General features: G+C 41.8%; 1 protein-coding gene across 1 annotated transcript in view; it reads right to left on the bottom strand.

Annotated features, from left to right (window-relative positions):
• Positions 1-5,338: 5,338 nt before the first annotated feature.
• Positions 5,339-21,402, bottom strand: part of KCNK1 (potassium two pore domain channel subfamily K member 1) — a 69,282-nt gene continuing 53,218 nt past the window's right edge. Inside the window, exons 2-3 of the mRNA XM_025284519.3 lie at positions 10,904-11,299; positions 5,339-6,246 (exon numbers count right to left, since the gene is read on the bottom strand). Of these exons, the coding sequence (XP_025140304.1) occupies positions 5,987-6,246; positions 10,904-11,299 (656 nt within the window). The 3' untranslated portion in view covers positions 5,339-5,986. The remainder of the gene's footprint in view (positions 6,247-10,903; positions 11,300-21,402) is intronic.

The following is a 21,402-nucleotide window of genomic DNA, read 5'->3' as shown; positions in this document are numbered from 1 at the left end:
AGAAGGGACATACCTCAACATAATAAAAGCTATATATGACAAACCCTCAGCAAACATTATCCTCAATGGTGAAAAATTGAAAGCATTTCCCCTAAAGTCAGGAACAAGACAAGGATGCGCACTCTCACCACTATTCAACATAGTTTTGGAAGTTTTGGCCACAGCAGTCAGAGCAGAAAAAGAAATAAAAGGAATCCAAACTGGAAAAGAAGAAGTAAAACTCTCACTGTTTGCAGATGACATGATCCTCTACACAGAAAACCCTAAAGACTCCACCAGAAAATTACTAGAGCTCATCAATGAATATAGTAAAGTTGCAGGATATAAAATCAACACACAAAAATCCCTTGCATTCCTATACACTAATAATGAGGAAATAGAAAGAGAAATTAAGGAAACAATTCCATTCACCATTGCAATGAAAAGAATAAAATACTTAGGAATATATCTACCTAAAGAAACTAAAGACCTATATATAGAAAACTATAAAACACTGGTGAAAGAAATCAAAGAGGACACTAATAGATGGAGAAATACACCGTGTTCATGGATTGGAAGAATCAATATAGTGAAAATGAGTATACTACCCAAAGCAATCTATAGATTCAATGCAATCCCCATCAAGCTACCAATGGTATTCTTCACAGAGCTAGAACAAATAATTTCACAATTTGTATGGAAATACAAAAAACCTTGAATAGCCAAAGCAATCTTGAGAAAGAAGAATGGAACTGGAGGAATCAACCTGCTTGACTTCAGGCTCTACTACAAAGCTACAGTCATCAAGACATTACGGTACTGGCACAAAGACAGAAATATAGATCAATGGAACAAAATAGAAAGCCCACACACCTATGGATACCTTATCATTGAGAAAGGGGGCAAAAATATACAATGGAGAAAAGACAATCTCTTTAACAAGTGGTGCTGGGAAAACTAGTCAACCAATTGTAAAAGAATGAAACTAGAACACTTTCTAACACCATACACAAAAATAAACTCAAAATGGATTAAAGACTAAACGTAAGACCAGAAACTATAAAACTCCTAGAGGAGAACATATGCAAAACACTCTCCGACATAAATCTCAGCAGGATCCTCTATGACCCACCTCCCAGAATACTGGAAATAAAAGCAAAAATAAACAAATGGGACCTAATTAAAATTAAAAGCTTCTGCACAACAAAGGAAACTCTAAGCAAGGTGAAAAGACAGCCTTCAGAATGGGGGAAAATAATAGCAAATGAAGCAACTGACAAAGAATTAATCTCAAAAATATACAAGCAACTCCTGCAGCTCAACTCCAGAAAAATAAATGACCCAATCAAAAAATGGGCCAAAGAACTAAACAGACATTTCTCCAAAGAAGACATACAGATGGCTAACAAACACATGAAAAGATGTTCAATATCACTCATTATCAGAGAAATGCAAATCAAAACCACAATGAGGTATCATTTCACACCAGTCAGAATGGCTGCGATCCAAAAGTCTACAAGCAATAATGTTGGAAAGGATGTGAAGAAAAGGGAACCCTCTTACACTGTTGGTGGGAATGCAAACTAGTACAGCCACTATGGAGAACAGTGTGGAGATTCCTTTAAAAACTGGAAAGAGAACTGCTATACGACCCAGAAATCCCACTGCTGGGCATACACACTGAGGAAACCAGAACTGAGAGACATGTGTATCTCAATGTTCATCACAACACTGTTTATAATAGCCAGGACATGGAAGCAACCTAGATATCCATCAGCAGACGAATGGATAAGAAAGCTGTTGTACATATACACAATGGAGTATTACTCAGCCATTAAAAAGAATGCATTTGAATCAGTTCTAATGAGGTGGATGAAACTGGAGCCTGTTATACAGACCAAAGTAAGTCAGAAAGAAAACACCAATACAGTATACTAATGCATATATATGGAATTTAGAAAGATGGTAATGATAACCCTGTATGTGAGACAGCAAGAGACACAGATGTATAGAACAGTCTTTTGGACTCTGTGGGAGAGGGCGAGGGTGGGATGATTTGGGAGAATGGCACTGAAACATGTATATTATCATATGTGAAATGAATCGCCAGTCCAGGTTCGATGCATGATACAGGACGCTCGGGGCTGGTGCACTGGGATGACCCAGAGGGATGGGATGGGGAGGGAGATGGGAGGTGGGTTCAGGATGGGGAACACATGTACACCCATGGCAGATTCATGTCAATGTATGGCAAAACCAATACAATATTATAAAGTAATTAGCTTCCAATTAAAATTAAAAAAATAAATAAAATAAAGAGAAAAACAACAACAACAAAAAATAAAATACTTTTATCCATGCCAAAAAAAAAAAGAAAAGATTCTTTTGGAGACTGTAATGCCTTGGTTTATGTGAGTGCAAAGTCGCTTCAATTTTGTCTGATTCCTTTCGATCCCATGGACAGTAGCCCACCAGGCTCCTCTGTGCATGGATTCTCCAGGCAAGAATACTGGAGTGGGTTGCCATTCCCTTCTCCAGATCTTCCTCACCCAGGGATTGAACCCAAGTCTCCTGTGTTTCCTGTGTTGCAAGTTGATTCTTTACCGCCAAGCCACAGGAGAAGCTTTTGTCTCTAGTCCCTTTCATTTCTGGGCAGCTATTTTTCTGAGACACAGTTCTCTCCTCATGTTCAGTGTATCTGCTGCTCCAAAATCAACATACCTACTGGACACATGTGACTTTAAATTCACACACAACAAAGGACAATGATTTCTGCCATATCTCTATCCTCAGGGCGTTCTGTGGGATTCTTAAGAATTCAGTCTCAAAAACTGCCCAGGACTTCAGTCCTTCAGTTTATACTCTTTCATGCTTCGATTCTTTTTTTTCAGAATCCACCTTCTTTGACCTTCAACTTCACAGTCGCTCATCTCCAACCAGAAGGTTCCAATGACAGTTCTGACGGAGCCTCTCTGCCCAGCCTCCCACTTCCTTACCCCATGCCCAGGGGATCCTGCTTCTGTTCTCCAGGACACAGCTTCCCCCTCCCCCAGAAGCCCAGTGCATCATCTGTCCCCTGGCCAGTGGCAGAAATAAAGTCCGGGGAATACACTTCCCCTTACATTTCATATCTAACAGGGAAGCAAAACCTGCTCCATTTTTAAAACCTTATGCTTCACATTAAAAACAACAAAAACAGGAAGCTTCCCTGGTGGTCCAGTGGTTAAGAGCCCACCGTGCAATGCAGGGGATGTGGATTCAATCCCTAGTTAGGCAACTAAGATCCATGCAAGGAAGCAACTAAGCCCATGCAGCACAACTCCTGAGCTCGAGCCACAACTAGAGACTGTGCACCGCAAATAAGATCCCACGTGATGCAGCCAAGATCCTGTGTGCTGCAACCAAGACGTGACACAGCCAGATAAATAAATAAACACTGCCTGTTAGTCGCTCAGCTGTGTCCGACTCTGCGACCCCACGAACTGTAGATTGCTGGGCTCCTCTGTCCATGGAATTCTCCACAGAAGAATACTGGAGTGCATTGCCATGCCCTTCTCCAGGGATCTTCCTGACCCAGGGATCGAACCCAGGTCTCACGCATTGCAGGCAGATTCTTTACAATCTGAGCCACCAGGGAAGCAAACAAATACTAAAAAACAAAAACAATGTGAAGGGTATTAAGGCCTAGTAAGCATATTCTTTGCAGATTTACAGAAGCTTTGAAAGTGAAGTATTACATTCAACTGCTTATTGACACCCTGACTCAGAATTTTCCCTTCAGGCTCTTCCTTGTTTTTTTGTATTTTGCACTCCCCTCTCAGATTAGACTCAAGCAGTGGTGGCCCATGAGTTTCCTGCTTGGACTAAAATGTAATGGCATTCCGTGGGTATAATCTACCTTTTTTCCAATTTATATTCTTTAGCATCTTTGCATGGTACCAATCATTCTGATCCCATGAACTTCTCAAATTCAGGCCTGCCCATGAAGCATGTATCCTCTAAGGAGTCTCTAGTTCCTCCCTTTACCAATTACCTACTCAGTGTGAGCAGTCTCCCACTGTGGAGACAGCCAGCCAGGAACATAGGCAGAAACATGCTAACAGGGCAGCACAACCCAGGTCAGAGGGACAGGAGGGCGTGTTTTGAATTAAACACTAGAAAGGATCCACTGAGGACAGCTACCCATCACAAGAGCTGGGGTCCCAGGCGCTACAGAGGGGATGTCATTCCTTCTTCTGGCTTTGTTGCTCTGAGACGGGATTTTATACTATATAGAAGGCCCTTGTTCTAAGTCAGGGGATACGATGTTTGATGGCTAAGGAGGCAGTAGAGAGCTTGCCAAGGTAGCCCCAAGGCAAGGATGCTCTGCTCAGTTGTTCACCGGCAGGATGCTGACTTTTACCAACACTTCAAGTACCACCTCCTGGGCAGCTCTGATGGGAGACGGGACTTGGTTAGTGGGTCACTGAGCTTTCATTATCATACAAGGCCTAATTTTCTCTTCTAAAATTCCTAGCAGGGTCTTCCCTAGTGGTCCAGTGGTTAAGACACCATGCATTTACTGCAAGGGGGCATGAGTTCTATCCCAGGTCAGGGAACTAACATGACTGCATGCCTCAGCAAAAGATGAGGAAAAAAAAATCCTAATAGCGCCCTGTATTTGGATTGCATACAGCATTTGAATGCTGCCTTTATGGTTTCTACAAAGGAGTGCATACATATTATCTATGTGGGGGAACATTTTCTTGATATATTAAAGTGTAAGATTGCAACCAGCTACAATTTTTACTTATTTCAGCTTATAAACTAAAAAAACCTCTCAGACTAATCTGACAGAATATGTTCATTTGGGGCTTCTGTGTTTGGGTCCTATGCTTTAGTATTGCTACTGCTACTGCTAAGTCACTTCAGTCGTGTCCGACTCTGTGCGACCCCAGAGACGGCAGCCCACCAGGCTCCCCCGTCCCTGGGACTCTCCAGGCAAGAACACTGGAGTGGATTGCCATTTCCTTCTCCAATGCATGAAAGTGAAAAGTGAAAGGGAAGTTGCTCAGTTGTGTCTGACTCTTAGCGACCCCATGGACTGCAGCCCACCAGGCTCCTCCATCCATGGGATTTTCCAGGCAAGAGTACTGGAGTGGGGTGCCATTGCCTTCTCCGATGCTTTAATATTAGCTGACTGCAAATCATCATGTACTTTCAAAATAAAGTATCCTAACTTTTTAACAAAATCATATGCTTCGTTACCTGTTTACCTCCAGAGAAATGTTTACAAACATTGTAGACATTTCAGATCAAGCTATTCCAAGTGAGCAGAAATATTTATTGTAACAGAATACTAAAGTAATTCACGCATAAGTGTGTTATTCCACTTATTTTATTGCAGCAACTTCTGATTCTTCAGTATAAAGAGAAATCAAAAGGGAAAATCTCTACAACCTTGGGTTAAGAAGTATACCAGGAACTGGTGACCTAAACCGTATGTACAGAATATAAACATATTTATATTTGTATGTACAGTTAATGGTTATCTAGTCATTATAAATAGCAGGTTTAACTTAAGAGTCTACAAAAATAATGATTTTTGGATGGGTACATGCAAACCAGTACACATAAACTTATTTATAAAACACATCTCTATGCCTTTTTTTTTTTGCTTTAAATATAAATGTCACTATTTAACTATCAGCTAAACAATTTAAATGCAAATCCCAAAGTTCCCAATGAAAAGTATAAAATCTGTTTCTATCCACAATGGCACCCTGCTTCAAGTATTCTTCTTCTCCTATTAGTAAAGCCGAGATAATTTTGTCACATATGAATTACAGGTACAGATGCCATTTTCTCATATTTTAGACAGTCTTCTGGAATAAAAGCTTCTTTTGTTCCATTTTACAAAAAGTACTGCTTTTACATCCTCATCAAAATGAACAAGAGAAGCTTCCTCCCACCGCCCTGAGCCTGTGCCCTGAGCCTGTGCCCGGGCACGGCCCAGCAAAGCCCTATCCTAGTGGTCTGAGGCGCCATCGGCCAAGGCGGGTGGCTGGGGAGACACAAAGGGCTCGTTCTGCTTCTGGTCCTCCTTCACCCCCGCCGCTTGGTCCGTGATGGAGGAGAAGGACAGCTGGTCGTGTTCTATGATGTGCATTTGATCCTCTTCCTTGTCCTTCTTCACGTAGAACATTTTTCTGAACTTCTTCAGTTCGTGGAGCTCACAGAAGGTTTCCAGAACCACCAACATGGCGATAAGACCAAGGAGCAGGTAACCTGTGTGAGAGAAATGACAGCGACTCAGTGAGATCCGCTCATGACACAACCTTTCTGCTGATGATTCAATCCATTGCCTCCTCTGATTTCTGGGCATGTTTTGAATTCCATGGCTCAAAGAGGGATGATCCAGAGGAAAATGAAGAGGGACTTAACCTTCTAGACCTAAAGAGACATATCTCCAAAGAAGACATACAGAGAGCCAACAGGCACATGAAAAGATGTGTCTCATTGCCAATTATTAGAGAAATGCAAATTTACACTACAATGAGGTACCACCTCACACCAGTCAGAATCATCAGTATTAAAACGTCTACAGATAACAAATGCTAGAGATGGTGAGGAGAAAAGGCAACCCTCCTACATTGTTTGAGAGAATGTAAATTGGTACAACTGGAAAACGGTACGGGGGTTCCTCAAATAATTAAAAACAGAGCTACCATATAACCCTGCAATCCCACTCTTGGGCTTATATCTAGAGAAAACTATAATTTGAAAAGTTGCATGCACTCCAGTGTTCATAGTAGCACTGTTCACAATAGCCAAGACATGGAAACAACCTAAATGTTCATCAGCAGATGAATGGATAAAGAAGATGTGGCACATGTATACAATGGGATACCATCAGCTATCAAAAAGAATGAAACTGTCATTAGCAGCCACACAGATGGACCTTCAGTTTACAAACTGAAGTAAATCAGAACAAGAAAGACAAATACCATACATCACTTATACATGGAATCTAAAATAGGACACAAATGAATTTATCTACAAAATAGACAGACCCATATAGAGAACAGACTTGTTGCCAAGGCGGGGGTGGGGGGGTGGGGGAGGGATGGATTGGGAGTTTGGGATTCGCAGATGCAAACTAGTATATACAACAAGATGGATAAACAACAAGGTCCTACTATACAGCACAGGGAACTATATTCAATATTCTGTGATAAACCACAATACAAATGAGTGTGCATATGTGTGTGTATACACACGTATATATATGTAGGTGGTGCTAGTGGTAAAGAACCGCCTATCAATGCGGGAGACGTAAGTTCGATCCCTGGGTTGGGAAGATACCCTGGAGGAGGGAAAGGCAACCCACTCCAGTATTCTTGCCTGGGAAATCCCATGCACAGAGGAGCCTAGTGGGCTACAATCAAATAGGGTCACAAAGAATCTGACACGACTGAAGTGACTTAGCACACACATGCGTGCATGTATGTAAAAGATCACTTTGCTGTGTTTTTTTTTTTTTTTTTTTTTTTTTTTTTTAGGATTTCTACATAGAGGATGTACTGGGTGGAACAAATAAATGTTCCAAAGGTATGTTAGTTTGTGGATAGGCTATAATTCCACAGCTTTTGTCTGAAATCCTATGGATATTTTTGTCAGCACTGAAGAGTTTGACTAAATAATGAATAAAGGAAAAGGAGATTTGCAAATTAGCTCAGCTAACAATGTCACTGCTATTTCTAAAATACGCTATATTATTAAAGCCTAAGAAAACTGTCACTTTGCATCCATAAATGACTTCCTTGTTCCTATTTTGCTACCAATTCTGGCTTCCCAAGTTCATTTATTTTCTGAAAATATTCCTCAAACATTTTACCACTGGGATATGAAATTGGGACTTCTATTATTCTTAGAGTTTTCACTTTCACTTTTTTGTTCCTTTCTCTGATGAATTTTTTTTTTTCTGAAAACTGATTTTAAACATGTTGGAACCAACTTAAAATTACTGTTTTCCCAGACTTCCCTGGTGGTCCAATGGTTAAGAATCTGCCTTCCAATGCAGATGGACCTAACCTGGGCCTTAAGATATAGAGGCCCTTCCACTCTGATCATGCTTCTTCTATGGAATGAGGAGTCTGCAGGGCCAATGGGGCTTGCCCTCTGGGACCCCATGCCAACCCTTACTCCAGATTATGTTTCATGTATTTAAAACTTGGAAATTCTCTGCACAATGTCCCCACCCCGCAGGGGTGATGGTACCTGCAAGGGTCTCTATCCTAGGGCACTGCATCACTGGTGTGCACCCCTACATGCACCCAGGCCCAGGGGCAAATGTTTGTAAGAGGATGTTGATGGAACGTGGCTGTATTACCAAGGCAGTGTGTCCACCCCCATGTAAGGACCTTGTAGGGCAGAATGGAACAAAAGGTGGGAAGAGAAAGGTGCAGAATGGGGCCAGTTTTCCCCACCCATCATCTTCTAGCCCAGGACACCGAGCATCCTCAGGACCCGCCTGGTCTTCAGATCACTGTGAAGGTGTATGTGGTGACGCAGAATGAGGAAATGTCTTTCAGGTAAGTTTGCTGTGCTGTACGTGCATGCTCAGCTGGGTCTGACTCTTTGAGACCCCATGGACTGCAGTCCACTAGGCTCCTCTGTCCATGGAAATCTGCAGGCAATAATACTGGATTGGGTTGCCATTCACTTTTCCAGGGGATCTTCTCAACCCAGAAATCAAACCCAGGTCTCATGCCCTACAGGCAGACTGTATCATTTGAGCCATCAAGAAAGCCTCAAGTCATAATGTAATTTATAATGCCTCCTAACATTTAGATTGGAAGCAATCTAAATATTTGACAATAGAAGTAGGACTAGAGGATAGTATGCATGCATGCATGCTAAGTTGCTTCAGTCATATCTGACTCTGTGTGACCCCATGGACTGCAGCCTGCCAGGGTCCTCTGTCCATGGAATTCTCCAGGCGGATACTGGAGTGATGCCCTCCTCTAGGGTATCTTCCTGACCCAGGGATCGAATCTGCGTCTCTTATGTTTCCTACACTGGCAGGCAGATTCTTTACCACTAGCACCACCTGGGAAGCCCCAGGTGATGGTATAGTCACCTGGTAAAATAATATGTGGATAGTAAAGATAAATATGGTAACTAGAGGAAATTTGAAATCACCCTGGTAACCATTCAGTATTTATTGAACTTGCATGGTAGCCAGGCACTGTTGAAAGCACTGGGCACTTATGAGCGAAGGCTGTGTCCTGGGTGAGCATGGTTTAATGGAAATGCTAAAAATACACGTAGTTCAACTACACATTTTGTTGTCATTAAGGGTTCAGGATGGGGAGCACATGTATACCTGTGGCGGATTCGTTTTGATGTTTGGCAAAACTAATACAGTGTTTCAGGTTTAAAAAAAAAAAAAAAAAAAGACCATAGGATGGGGCCAGGACAGAACATCTGACTGCCTGCGTATGTATTATGATTTCCTAGAAGACATGGCATGAGCTGAGTCTTGAAAAATACTTAGGAAAGCAGAAATGGAAACTGTATGTACAGTATGATGTAATTTTATGCATTGTGAAAAGACAGGAGAGGAACACACAAAAATAAATATTTTTCTATGAATGAATTTCTAAGTTTTCCATGGTATTATATTGAATTTTTAAAAATTGCTTCAAAGTTTAATGTCACTGGACATCTGAATTTTAATGCCTATTTTCCATGTATAAAATTCTTTTTTTTTTCATTTTCACCAAGAACTTCATTGAACAATGTATTCACCGTTTTGTTCCTACATATATAAAAATTCTGAAAGCAGCAAACGTATTTTAACTTCAAAAAAGAACCAGATGGACAAATGAGATAAGCAACTGCTTTATGATTTTCCTGGTTAATGAAAGAACGTGATGGATTGTTAACAGGTTATCCTAGCTCTGGTGTCCTTGAGCTTAAAATATTTAATAAAGTAGAGCAACTCTGTTAAAATTTAAAAAGTTCAGTAGCAACTTATTCTGTGTAGTACATTCTTACGTGTGTGCTTAGGTGCAGACACCTAAGCTGTTATTTGTAAATACGGCTACTATGAACATTGGGGTGCATGTATCTTTTCAAATGAGAGTTTTCATCTTTTCTGTATAAAATGCCAAAATGGATCTGCATAATTATATGATAATTCTATTTTTATTTTTTAAGAGACCTCTATATTATTCTCCATAGTGGTTGCACTAATTTACATTCCACCAACATTGTAGGAAGATTCCCTTTTCTCTACATTCTCTCAAAAGTATTTATTATGTATAGATATTTTAGTGATGTGGCCATATGATTGGTGGTATCAGGTGATAGCTCTTTATAGTTTTGTTTTGCATTTCTCTAATAATTAGTAATGTTGAATTTCATGTCATATACCAACTGGGCATCTGTATGTCTTTGGAGAAACATCTGTTTAGGTCTTCTGTGCATTTACTGACTGGATTGTTTTTGTTAAAACATAACTTTTAACTTATATTACTTGGATGGGTGAGGGATAGTGATGAAAAAATGTAGAAAGTATAAAGTGACACATAATGAAAGGAAGAAAAAAGTTTGTATGTAAAAGTAACATGTTGCATAACTCAATGCAAACAAAGTGATTTTAAGGAATAAAATAAAATAACTATTACATTACTAGTAAGAAACTGATCAGTACTTTTCTGTGCCTGGGAAAAATAACTCTCAATAATAATAAGACGTTTTCATACAGAATTTTGAAGGGAATCATGATGAAACGAAAGTTATGGGAAGGTGGCAAAATGGAAAATTCATCCATGGAAAGCAGTCAGGGCTCTGATGAGTGCCTCTGATCACCGAGTGGACGAGGCGGAGCATGGAAGCACAGAGCCCTGGGACAGAGTCCGTGAACTCGGATACTCACACGTGATCCCGATCTTGTAGAGCTCTCTGAATTTTTGATTGTAGCCCTCCCCGGGAACATAATCTCCGAGGCCAATGGTGCTCAGGGAGATGAAACAAAAGTAAAAGGATTCCAGGAAGTTCCAGTCATCCTCCAGGACAGAGAACACCGCGGCCGGGATGAAGAAGAAGCAGGACACGGTGACCACACCGAGGAGGACCGCGTGGACGATGGCCACTGCCTGCTTGGAGAAACCCCAGCGGACGTGGAAGTAGAGGACTGGCCTGCGGGTGACATGGATGGTGACACGCTGGACCACTGCCGTCAGGAACAGAAGGGTGAAAGGTATGCCGATGACGGAGTAGATGATGCAGAAGGCCTTGCCCCCATCGGACAGGGGCACGGTGTGGCCGTAACCTGCAAGGAGAGGAGGTAGAAAACACCTTCATAAATCACACACACCTGGGACTTCCCTGGCAGTCCAGTGGTTAAGACATCAAGCTTCCACTGCAGGGGGCAAGGGTTCGATCCCTGGTTAGGGAACCAAGACCTTGCATGCTCCGTGGCATGGCCAAAAAATAGAAAAACAAAACAAACCACATGCCTCTTATTCACTCCTCTGCCCCACACACCCAAGAGAAAAACCAGATAAAATTCAGATTGGTGCTTCAAAGTCTCTATCCTGTTGGGACTTCCCTGGAAGTCCAGTGGTAAAGAATGCATGTTCCAATGCAGGGGACCAATCCCTGGACCAGTAACTAAGATTCCACATGCCATGAGGTACCACAACTAGAGAAGTCTGTGCATGCAAGGAACATCCAGCACAGCCAAAAACAACAAGCAAACATAAAAGCTCTATCCTGTCACTGCAATACAATTCAACAGTTGATGCCATACATTTGATCTGGATCAAATCTTCCTAGCTCTTCCTGACGCATCAAGCCTTCTTTTGAGTTCACTGCCAGGCTGAAGTAGAAGCTCTGTGTGTGAAGGAGCTAACTCCTCCCTGTCTTGGGCCATCAGGGAAAATTCATGACAGGGGTACCTACTTTGCCAGGAGGATGTTCCCCGCCCCAGCCTGCTCCCCTTCCACTCCCCCACCCGAGGAGCTTCATTAGGATCCAAAGCCAGTACACCCTTGCTTCCAAAACACTAGCACCAGGCAGATGAGGGGGACAGTGGAAAGACAGGGAAGACTCGAGGAGAGTACAGACAAGGAAAAAGAGAAAGACAGGACTTCCCTGGTGGTCCAGTGGTTAGGAATCCACCTGCCAATGCAGAGGACACAACTTTGATCCCTGGTCAAAGATGCCATATGCTGTGGAGCAGCTAAACCCATGGGCCACAACTACTGAGCTCGTGCTCTAGAGCCCAAGAGCCACAACTCCTGAGCCCCTGTGCTCCAAGGACTAAAGCCTATGCGTGCTACGGCCCGTGCTCCACAGCAAGAGAGGGCACCACAATGAGAAGCCCTGCACCGCAACTAGAGAGCAGCCCCACTCACCAAGGCTAGAGAAAGCCCATGTGCAACAAAGACCCAGCGCAGCCATAAATAAACAAACAATACTTTTAAAAAAGAAAGAGAAAGAGGAAGAGAAATGAACATCAAAGGATGCTGTGTCACAGGGCTGAGCACTTCTTCCCAAGTATTTCGTTCAATTATCTGGTTAAATGGCACATTTAGAAACTGTACTATGTCTCCCCCTTGTCATTTCTGTAGGTTCCAAGATGCTATGGATTCTCAAAAACCCACATATTAGGGCCAGTGGTCACAACATATTTCTCTTTTATTTTCTACTAGAATTGAGACATTCCCAAATCAAGCCAGTCAAGAGATGCTTCATCTGATAAATGCTAGCAAAAGAGAAGCCAGTGAACTGTTTTTAAAATCTCACAAGGCCTTCATCCTGAAAGGACTACCATGTCTGAACAAGTCAGTTCAGGAAAAAGCCAACTAAATGCAATTTCTTTTTTGTGAAATTGGCTTCTGGGGAAAATAAACAAAATAAAACAAAACCCCACTCGTGGGGTTATAACTGAAAAGTGGTTTTCAAATCTGATTTCTAAAATATATCCTGCTTAGAAAGAACTCAGAAAAAGCTTCAGCTTCAGACCTCCTGGTTGTCTGCTTTCTACCGATTTCCAGGTGAGGCCCTGGTCTATGTGGCCCCTAAGAGATTGCTCTGGTTATTCCCATGCACGACCTCAGCACAATAGTCAGGGTGGTTAATCCTAGAAGGCTATGGATGAATAGGGAGTCTGAAGAACCTACTGAATTTGCATCAGTTTGAACATCTCCACCACCCTTATGGCAGAAAGTGAAGAGGAACTAAACAGCCTCTTGATGAAAGTGAAAGAGAAGAGTGAAAAAGCTGGCTTAAAACTCAGCATTCAAAAAACTATGATCATGGCATCTGGTCCCATCACTTTATGGCAAATAGATGGGGAAACAATAGGAACAGTGAGAGACTTTATTTTCTTGGGCTCCAAAATCACTGCAGATGGTGACTGCAGCCATGACATTAAAAGATGCTTGCTCCTTGCAAGAAAAGCTATGGCAAACTTAGACAGCATTTTAAAAAGCAGAGACATTACTTTGCTGACAAAGGTCCATATAGTCAAAACTATGGTTTTTCCAGCAGTCTTGTATGGATGTGAGAGTTGGACCATAAAGAAAGGTGAGCACTGAAAAACTGATGCTTTGGAACTGTGGTGTTGGAGAAGACTCTTGAGAGTCCCTTGGACTGTAAGGAGATCCAACCAGTCCATCCTAAAGGAAATTAATCCTGAATATTCATTGGAAGGACTAATGATGAAGCTGCAGCTCCAATACTTTGGCCACCTGATGCAAAGATTGAAGGTAGGAGAAGGGGACAACTGAGGAGATGGTTAGATGGCACCACGGACTTGATGGATATGAGTTTGAGCAAGCTCTGGGAGTTGGTGATGGACAGGGAAGCCTAGCGTGCTGCAGTCTCTGCGATTGCAGAGTCAGACATGACTGAGTGACTGAACTGAACTGAACATCTCCACACGTGGGCATTTTTCTGTAAAGAGATGCCAAAGCTCAGGCGTTCAGAAGGATTGAGAACCACTGTTCTGAGCATTAGTTCCCGAATCCATCTGGTCTTCGAACACACAGCTGCTTCTGGAATGCTTCGGTTGATTCTAGGCACGGTTAAAGAGGGAGATGAGCCAGTTAGGGTTTCCAGAGAGTAGTATGGAAGATGGAGAAAGCTTGCTGAATAATATTCATGCAAAAGAAAGAAGCATGAGAAATGTGAAAGCTTTACTTTTGAGGAAAAAAATTAGAGGAATTAAGAGTTTGTGAGTAAAGCAGTTCACATCACAGAGATTGGGGCCAATTGGAGCCAGGCCAGGCATTAATGAGAAAGGATATTTTAATGGTCAGAGATCTGGAAATTAGAATAGGATAATGAAATTGTGGTTAACATAACAAAGGCAACTGGAAAGTGATTCACAAATTTGGTAGTGAACCTCTGACTGAAAGTACCAGGAGACAATGGGAATCAAGCACAGGCTGTAAAGGATGGATTACTTTGGTAGCATTTTTGCAGAGAAAACATAAGATTGGCTAAATCTGTTAGACTACCAAAAAGTCTTGAAGCCCATGATTTTATTACTGTTTGGTGGCATTGTTATGAATTATCTTCACCAAAAGTGTAACATTCCCATATCACACAGCCCACCTCTTTTGTATACCATTTGTTTCAATAAACTACATGATTTCAGTAATAGTAGGGGGAAAAAAATAATTTCTAGCCTTAAAATAACTTTAGGCTATCATTTTTATTCCTAAATGACAAAAGAATTAGAATTTTATTTATCAGAATCTTACTAAATTTACTAAAATGTCATCTCCAAGCAATTGGCGATAATCATTCCAAGACTTTAGGATGGCTCTCTTTGGTAATGCCTTATCTTGGTCAGTAGTATGTTCCCACTAAGAGATTAAATATCACTGAAGTGCAATGCTTCTTGAAAGCCAGTTTCTCCTTCTGTTTGCATAAATAATTTTTGTTGGGACCTCCCTGGTGGTCCAGTGGCTAAGACTCCACACTTGAGAGTGTGGTGAGACTGGGTTCAATCCCTGGTCAGGGAACTAGATCCCATATGCTGCAACTAAAGATCCCTCATGCTGCAACTAAGACCCAGCACATCCAAATGAATAGATAAATATGTTAAAATAAATAATATACAAATAATTTTTGTTAATGGACAGTACAATGTAAAATTTACATCTCATCTGCAGTCTCTACACTTGCAATGCTCTACTGAGCACACAACAATTTTTTTGCGATAGACAGTTGAATGCACCAGATGGAAACCTTCAGTCCCAGTGAATTGTAATGAAGTGGTGAATAATTTACTCAAGTTATGTCAGTTGACTCCCCAGATAAATCATATAGCAATGCTCATATTTTAAAATCTTGGAACCATATTAAAATTTTTTACAAACTAGGAAGTAATTAGCAAAATGTCAATACCTTACATATTTGGTGTTCCTTAAGTTTTTCATATAATTTTGGGGCACAAAAGATAGAGCATGGCTAGGTCTACTTAAAAAAGAACTTAAAAAGCAGGGTTCCCCATATATGGAAAAGAATCTAAAACAGAGTGGATATGTGTATATGCATGATTGATTCGCTTTGCTATATAGCAGAAACTAACATAATAATCAATCAACTATATGCCAAAATTTTTTTTAATTAAAAAAAAAAGAAACAAACAGGGTTCTGGAATGAAATTCCAATGTCTGGGTTTCCTGTTATGATTCTATACCTCTAGGGGAGGGTAGAAGATAGGGGGTCAAATTGACGACAGTTTCCCAACTGACAGTTTCTCAGATTGGCTTCTGTCACTTTATTTTATTTATTTTAATTGGAGGGTAATAAAGAGATGGGAATACCAGACCACCTGATCTGCCTCTTGAAAAATTTGTATGCAGGTCAGGAAGCAACAGTTAGAACTGGACATGGAACAACAGACCGGTTCCAAATAGGAAAAGGAGTTCGTCGAGGCTGTATATTGTCACCCTGTTTATTTAACTTATATGCAGAGTAAGTACATCATGAGAAACGCTGGACTGGAAGAAACACAAGCTGGAATCAAGATTGCCGGCAGAAATATCAATAACCTGAGATATGCAGATGACACCACCCTTATGGCAGAAAGTGAAGAGGAACTCAAAAGCCTCTTGATGAAAGTGAAAGTGGAGAGTGAAAAAGTTGGCTTAAAGCTCAACATTCAGAAAACGAAGATCATGGCATCCGGTCCCACCACTTCATGGGAAATAGATGGGGAAACAGTGGAAAAAGTGTCAGACTTTATTTTTCTGGGCTCCAAAATCACTACAGATGGTGACTGCAGCCATGAAATTAAAAGACGCTTACTCCTTGGAAGGAAAGTTATGACCAACCTAGACAGCATATTGAAAAGCAGAGACATTACTTTGCCAACAAAGGTTCGTCTAGTCAAGGCTATGGTTTTTCCTGTGGTCATGTATGGATGTGAGAGTTGGACTGTGAAGAAGGCTGAGCACCGAAGAATTGATGCTTTTGAACTGTGGTGTTGGAGAAGACTCTTGAGAGTCCCTTGGACTGCAAGGAGATCCAACCAGTCCATTCTGAAGGAGATCAGCCCTGGGATTTCTTTGGAGGGAATGATGCAAAAGCTGAAACTCCAGTACTTTGGCCACCTCATGCAAAGAGTTGATTCATTGGAAAAGACTCTGATGCTGGGAGGGATTGGGGACAGGAGGAGGAGGGGACGACAGAGGATGAGATGGCTGGATGGCATCGCTGACTCGATGGACGTGAGTCTCAGTGAACTCCGGGAGTTGGTGATGGACAGGGAGGCCTGGCGTGCTGCAATTCATGGGGTCGCAAAGAGTCGGACACGACTGATTGACTGATCTGATCTGATCTGAATTACTTTACAATATTGTGGTGTTTCTTGCCATACATTGACATGAATCTGCCATGGGTGAACATGTGTTCCCCATCCTGAACTCCCCCTTCCACGTCCCTCCCCATCCCATCCCTCAGGGTCGTCCCAGTGCACCAGCCCTGAGCACCCTGTCTCATGCATTGAACCTGGACTGGTGATCTATTTCACATATGATAATATACATGTTTCAGTGCTATTCTCTCAAATCATCCCACCCTCACCTTCTCCCACATAGTCCAAAAATCTGTTCTTTACATCTGTGTCTCTTTTGCTGTCTCGCATATAGGGTCATTGTTATCATCTTTCTAAATTCCATATATATATATTAGTATACCATACTGTTTTTTTTTCTGACTTACTTCACTCTGTATAATACGCTCCAGTTTCATCCACCTCATTAGAACTGATTCAAATGCAGTCTTTTTAATGGCTGAGTAATACTCCATTGTGTATATGTACCACAGCTTTCTTATCCATTCGTCTGCAGATGGACATCTAGGTTGCTTCCATGTCCTGGCTATTATAAACAGTGCTGCGATGAACATTGGGGTACATGTGTCTCTTTCAATTCTGGTTTCCTCGGTGTGTATGCCCAGAAGTGGGATTGTTGGGTTGTATGGCAGTTCTATTTCCAGATTTTTAAGGAATCTCCACACTGTTCTCCATAATGGCTGTACTAGTTTGCATTCCCACCAACAGTCTAAGAGGGTTCCCTTTTCTCCGCACCCTCTCCAGCATTTATTGTTTGTAGATTTTTGGATAGCAGCCATTCTGACCAGCGAGAGATCGTACCTCATTGTGGTTTTGATTTGCATTTCTCTGATAATGAGTGATGTTGAGCATCTTTTCATGTGTTTGTTAGCCATCTGTATGTCTTCTTTGCAGAAATGTCTGTTTAGTTCTTTGGCCCATTTTTTGATTGGGTTGCTTATTTTTCTGGAATTGAGCTGTAGGAATTGCTTGTATATTTTTGAGATTAATTCTTTGTCAGTTGCTTCATTTGCTATTATTTTCTCCCAGTCTGAAGGCTGTCTTTTCACCTTGCTTAGAGTTTCCTTTGTTGTACAGAAGCTTTTAATTTTAATTAGGTCCCATTTGTTTATTTTTGCTTTTATTTCCATTACTCTGGGAGGTGGGTCATAGAGGATCCTGCTATGATTTACATCAGAGAGTGTTTTGCCTATGTTTTCCTCTAGGAGTTTTATATTTTCTGGTCTTACATTTAGATCTTTAATCCATTTTGAGTTTGTTTTTGTGTATGGTGTTAGAAAGTGTTCTAGTTTCATTCTTTTATAAGTGGTTGACCAGTTTTCCCAGCTTGTTAAAGAGATATTCTTTTCTCCACTGTAATTTCTTGCCTCCTTTGTCAAAGATAAGGTGTCCATCTCTAGGCTTTCTATTTGCTTCTGTCACTTTAACTAGAATAGCCCTGACAGGAGGCTAACTAACATCCAATCTGGGGCCCCACTGTGCTGGATAGAGGGTCTTTTGGTTGTTCTCGTATTTATATCCTCCTGAATCAGGGCCCTCTGTGGGTTCCTATTTTGTTCACTACAGCAAGTCACAAATGTGCAATTTCTTCATGTGTATCTGATACTTTTGAGAGAAGTGATGCTCACCGTTACCCTGCCCATATAAAAAATAGTCTTAAGACTTTCCTCTCGACCCAGTAGTTAGGACTCCAAGTTCTCACTGCTCAGGGCCAGGGTTCAACTCCCACAAGCCATGTGGCATGGCCAAAACAACCAAAAAAACTGTCATTTAGTCACATTATTTACTATAATATGGTACAACATATTCATTTCTCATTAAGTTAGCTTGACACATACTTTAAAAAAAAGAAAACTACACAAGAAGAATCTCCACCTCTGAAGTCAACCCCAGTAGAGATCTCAATGTTTCCTAAAAAGACTTTCATTTGCAATCCTGGACTTCAGCTTATTCAGATCTCTTTCCCACTAGACTGTGAGCCACCTGAGCTCACTGGGTTTTTTCCCAGTGATTCTGTGGACCTGAACATGAGCTGAGACTCTGGAAGGAGAGGGACAGGCAAAGGACTGTGTGACCCACACACAAAGATGGCAGGGGAGCGTAGAGCCAGGGGTGACGCTAGAGTCAAGAGGCAGGTCAGCACATAAACCATCAAGGCCTGGAGAATGTGAGCACAAGCCACGTGAGCCCCAGATTCTTGAATTTAACTTAGAAGCCACATGGGTGAACCATTATGATAAATGGTCATCAATGAAAAATAGGACATGAAAACATGAAATCATAACAAACAAGTGGTAACCTTGGAAAGTACTGTTTTTGTGGCACTAATATCAGTGATACAAACACAGAATAAGGTCCAATAGAACTCCTATATTCCTTATTACTTGCTAAAACTTTTTTTCACTTCCCGGCCTGTGGGATCTTAGTTCCCCAACCAGGATCAGACCCACATCCACCGTATCAGAAGGTGGATTCTTAACCCCTGGACCACCAGGAAGTCCCTTAACTGTTAGATGTGGGTAACTCCATCTGGCATTCTGTCTGCAAATAAACACACAATGGCAGAGACACCGGTCAAATGAGATAGGCTGTCCCCTGGCCCAGAGGATGAGTTCGGTTCCTAAGAGGCCAATATAAATGTCAGCCAAACATTTCAATCAAAACTGTACACTGTAAAAAGTGCACTGGGAAACTTTAAAGAAAACCAATGAAGCCAAGGTCTTTTCAACCACCCACCGTCTCTTCAGCTCTAGGTCTCCAGAGGATTATTGTTATGAGTTTGTAGCCAACAGTTCCTGAAATTTTTCTAAGCATTTAGCTTCATAGACATAGACTTCCAGAAAAACAGCTGGTTTCTGGCATAAACAGTATATTGCGTGTATGGTTGTTCTATTGTCTTCTTTCTGATGACTCGGCTTCAACAAGCAATTTTTCACTGTTTACTACCCGCTTAGCGACCATTTGTTCTGAGCTGTCCAATCAAAAATGTTTAATTTTCCAATTTAAATTTTTTATTGAGCCACCTGGCCAATTTAGGGATTCCTATTATGAATGCTTTCTTTTCTAAGCATTAATAACTTTCAGTCAATCCTAAAGGACATCCACTCTGAACATTCACTGGAAGGACTGATGCTCGAAGCTTGTATTTTGGCCACCGGATGTCAGGAGCTGACTCATTGGAAAAGTCCCTGATGCTGGGAAAAATTGAGGGTAGGAGGAAAAAGGGGTGACAGAGGATGAGATGGTTGGATGGCATCACCGACTCAATGGACATGAGTTTGAGCAAACTCTGGGAGATAGTGAAGGACAGGGAAGACTGGTGTGCTGCAGTCCATGGGGTTGCAAAGAGTCGGACATGGCTGAAACTAACATAACAACACAGCAAATCAACTATGTGTTGATGAAATTTTAAAACATACAAAAAATAAGCATGTGCTTATTCATTTTACCCTCACACTAGTAATATGAATTCTAAGTGATCCCAACCATTTCATTTCTTTCCCTTGCACTGCTTATTTTAATTTTTAAATTTCTTGAATGCTCTTTTTAGCTCTAAAGTTCACATTTACCATGATCTTTTCTGTATTCCCTTTTTTCGTATTTTCAGATTTGTTCCTCAATCTATTTTTAAGACACAGATCCTTATAATGTCTTCTCCCACATGCCCCTGCACATTCTCAGCAGCCAAGATCACCTTATGAAGCCCTGCTTCAAGAAAATGAATTTCTCAGAGGAATAAATATGCTGCAGACACTTTTGCAAACTGTTCCTCCTCCTTTCCACTATTCTCGCTGAGTTGGTGGATACCTGGCTGGAGCCTGGCTTCTGCTCCACCTGGTACTCAGCTTGAGCTTTACTTGGTCAAGATGCTAGCAGGTCTGCTCGTGCTGGTCAGCCATCATTCAGTAAACTTGCAGGAACACGTTAAATACCTGCTATAGTAGTGCTGCCCAGGAAACAGTGGCCAAGGGCAATTTTTTCACTAACCATCATAGTTCTAGCTGTTTCCTGTGAAAAAGCATCAGATCATAATCTCTCTACACCGTTCCTAACACCAGCTTGCTCAAGTGGCCATCCACTGAACAGTGTCACTCCATGCCCTTGTTAGGTTACCAGAGGCAGAAGAAGGGAGCTGCTGCTGCTGCTAAGTCACTTCAGTCGTGTCCAACTCTGTGCGACCCCAGAGACGGCAGCCTACCAGGCTCCCCCGTCCATGGGATTTTCCAGGCAAGAGTTCTGGAGTGGGGTGCCATTGCCTTCTCCGGAAGAAGGGAGCACATGGCCCATTATCCGATATGAGATCATCACCAGACTAGTCTGGGTTTTCAGTACAGCTTTCTCAGAATTCCAAGCAGCCCCCTGTACTGTGGGTTCTGATAGGAGGGAGCAGACAAGGTAGGGGAAACAGGCTTAGGACTGGCTAGTCGACATACTTTCATGGGGCCCAGCTGTCTGGCGTCCAGCTCTTAGGTAATCCCCTGGCACTAGGGCAGAGGGACAGGATCTCAGAGCAACAGCCTGATAAAGGAGGTTCTGGATTGGCTGGTTGGAATCTGAAA

Source organism: Bubalus bubalis, chromosome 4 (assembly GCF_019923935.1).
Source record: "Bubalus bubalis isolate 160015118507 breed Murrah chromosome 4, NDDB_SH_1, whole genome shotgun sequence".
In the NCBI taxonomy this organism is placed as follows: Eukaryota; Metazoa; Chordata; class Mammalia; order Artiodactyla; family Bovidae; genus Bubalus; species Bubalus bubalis.
The sequence above is the reverse complement of the archived record's forward strand: the minus strand, read 5'-3'. Positions and strand labels throughout refer to the sequence as shown.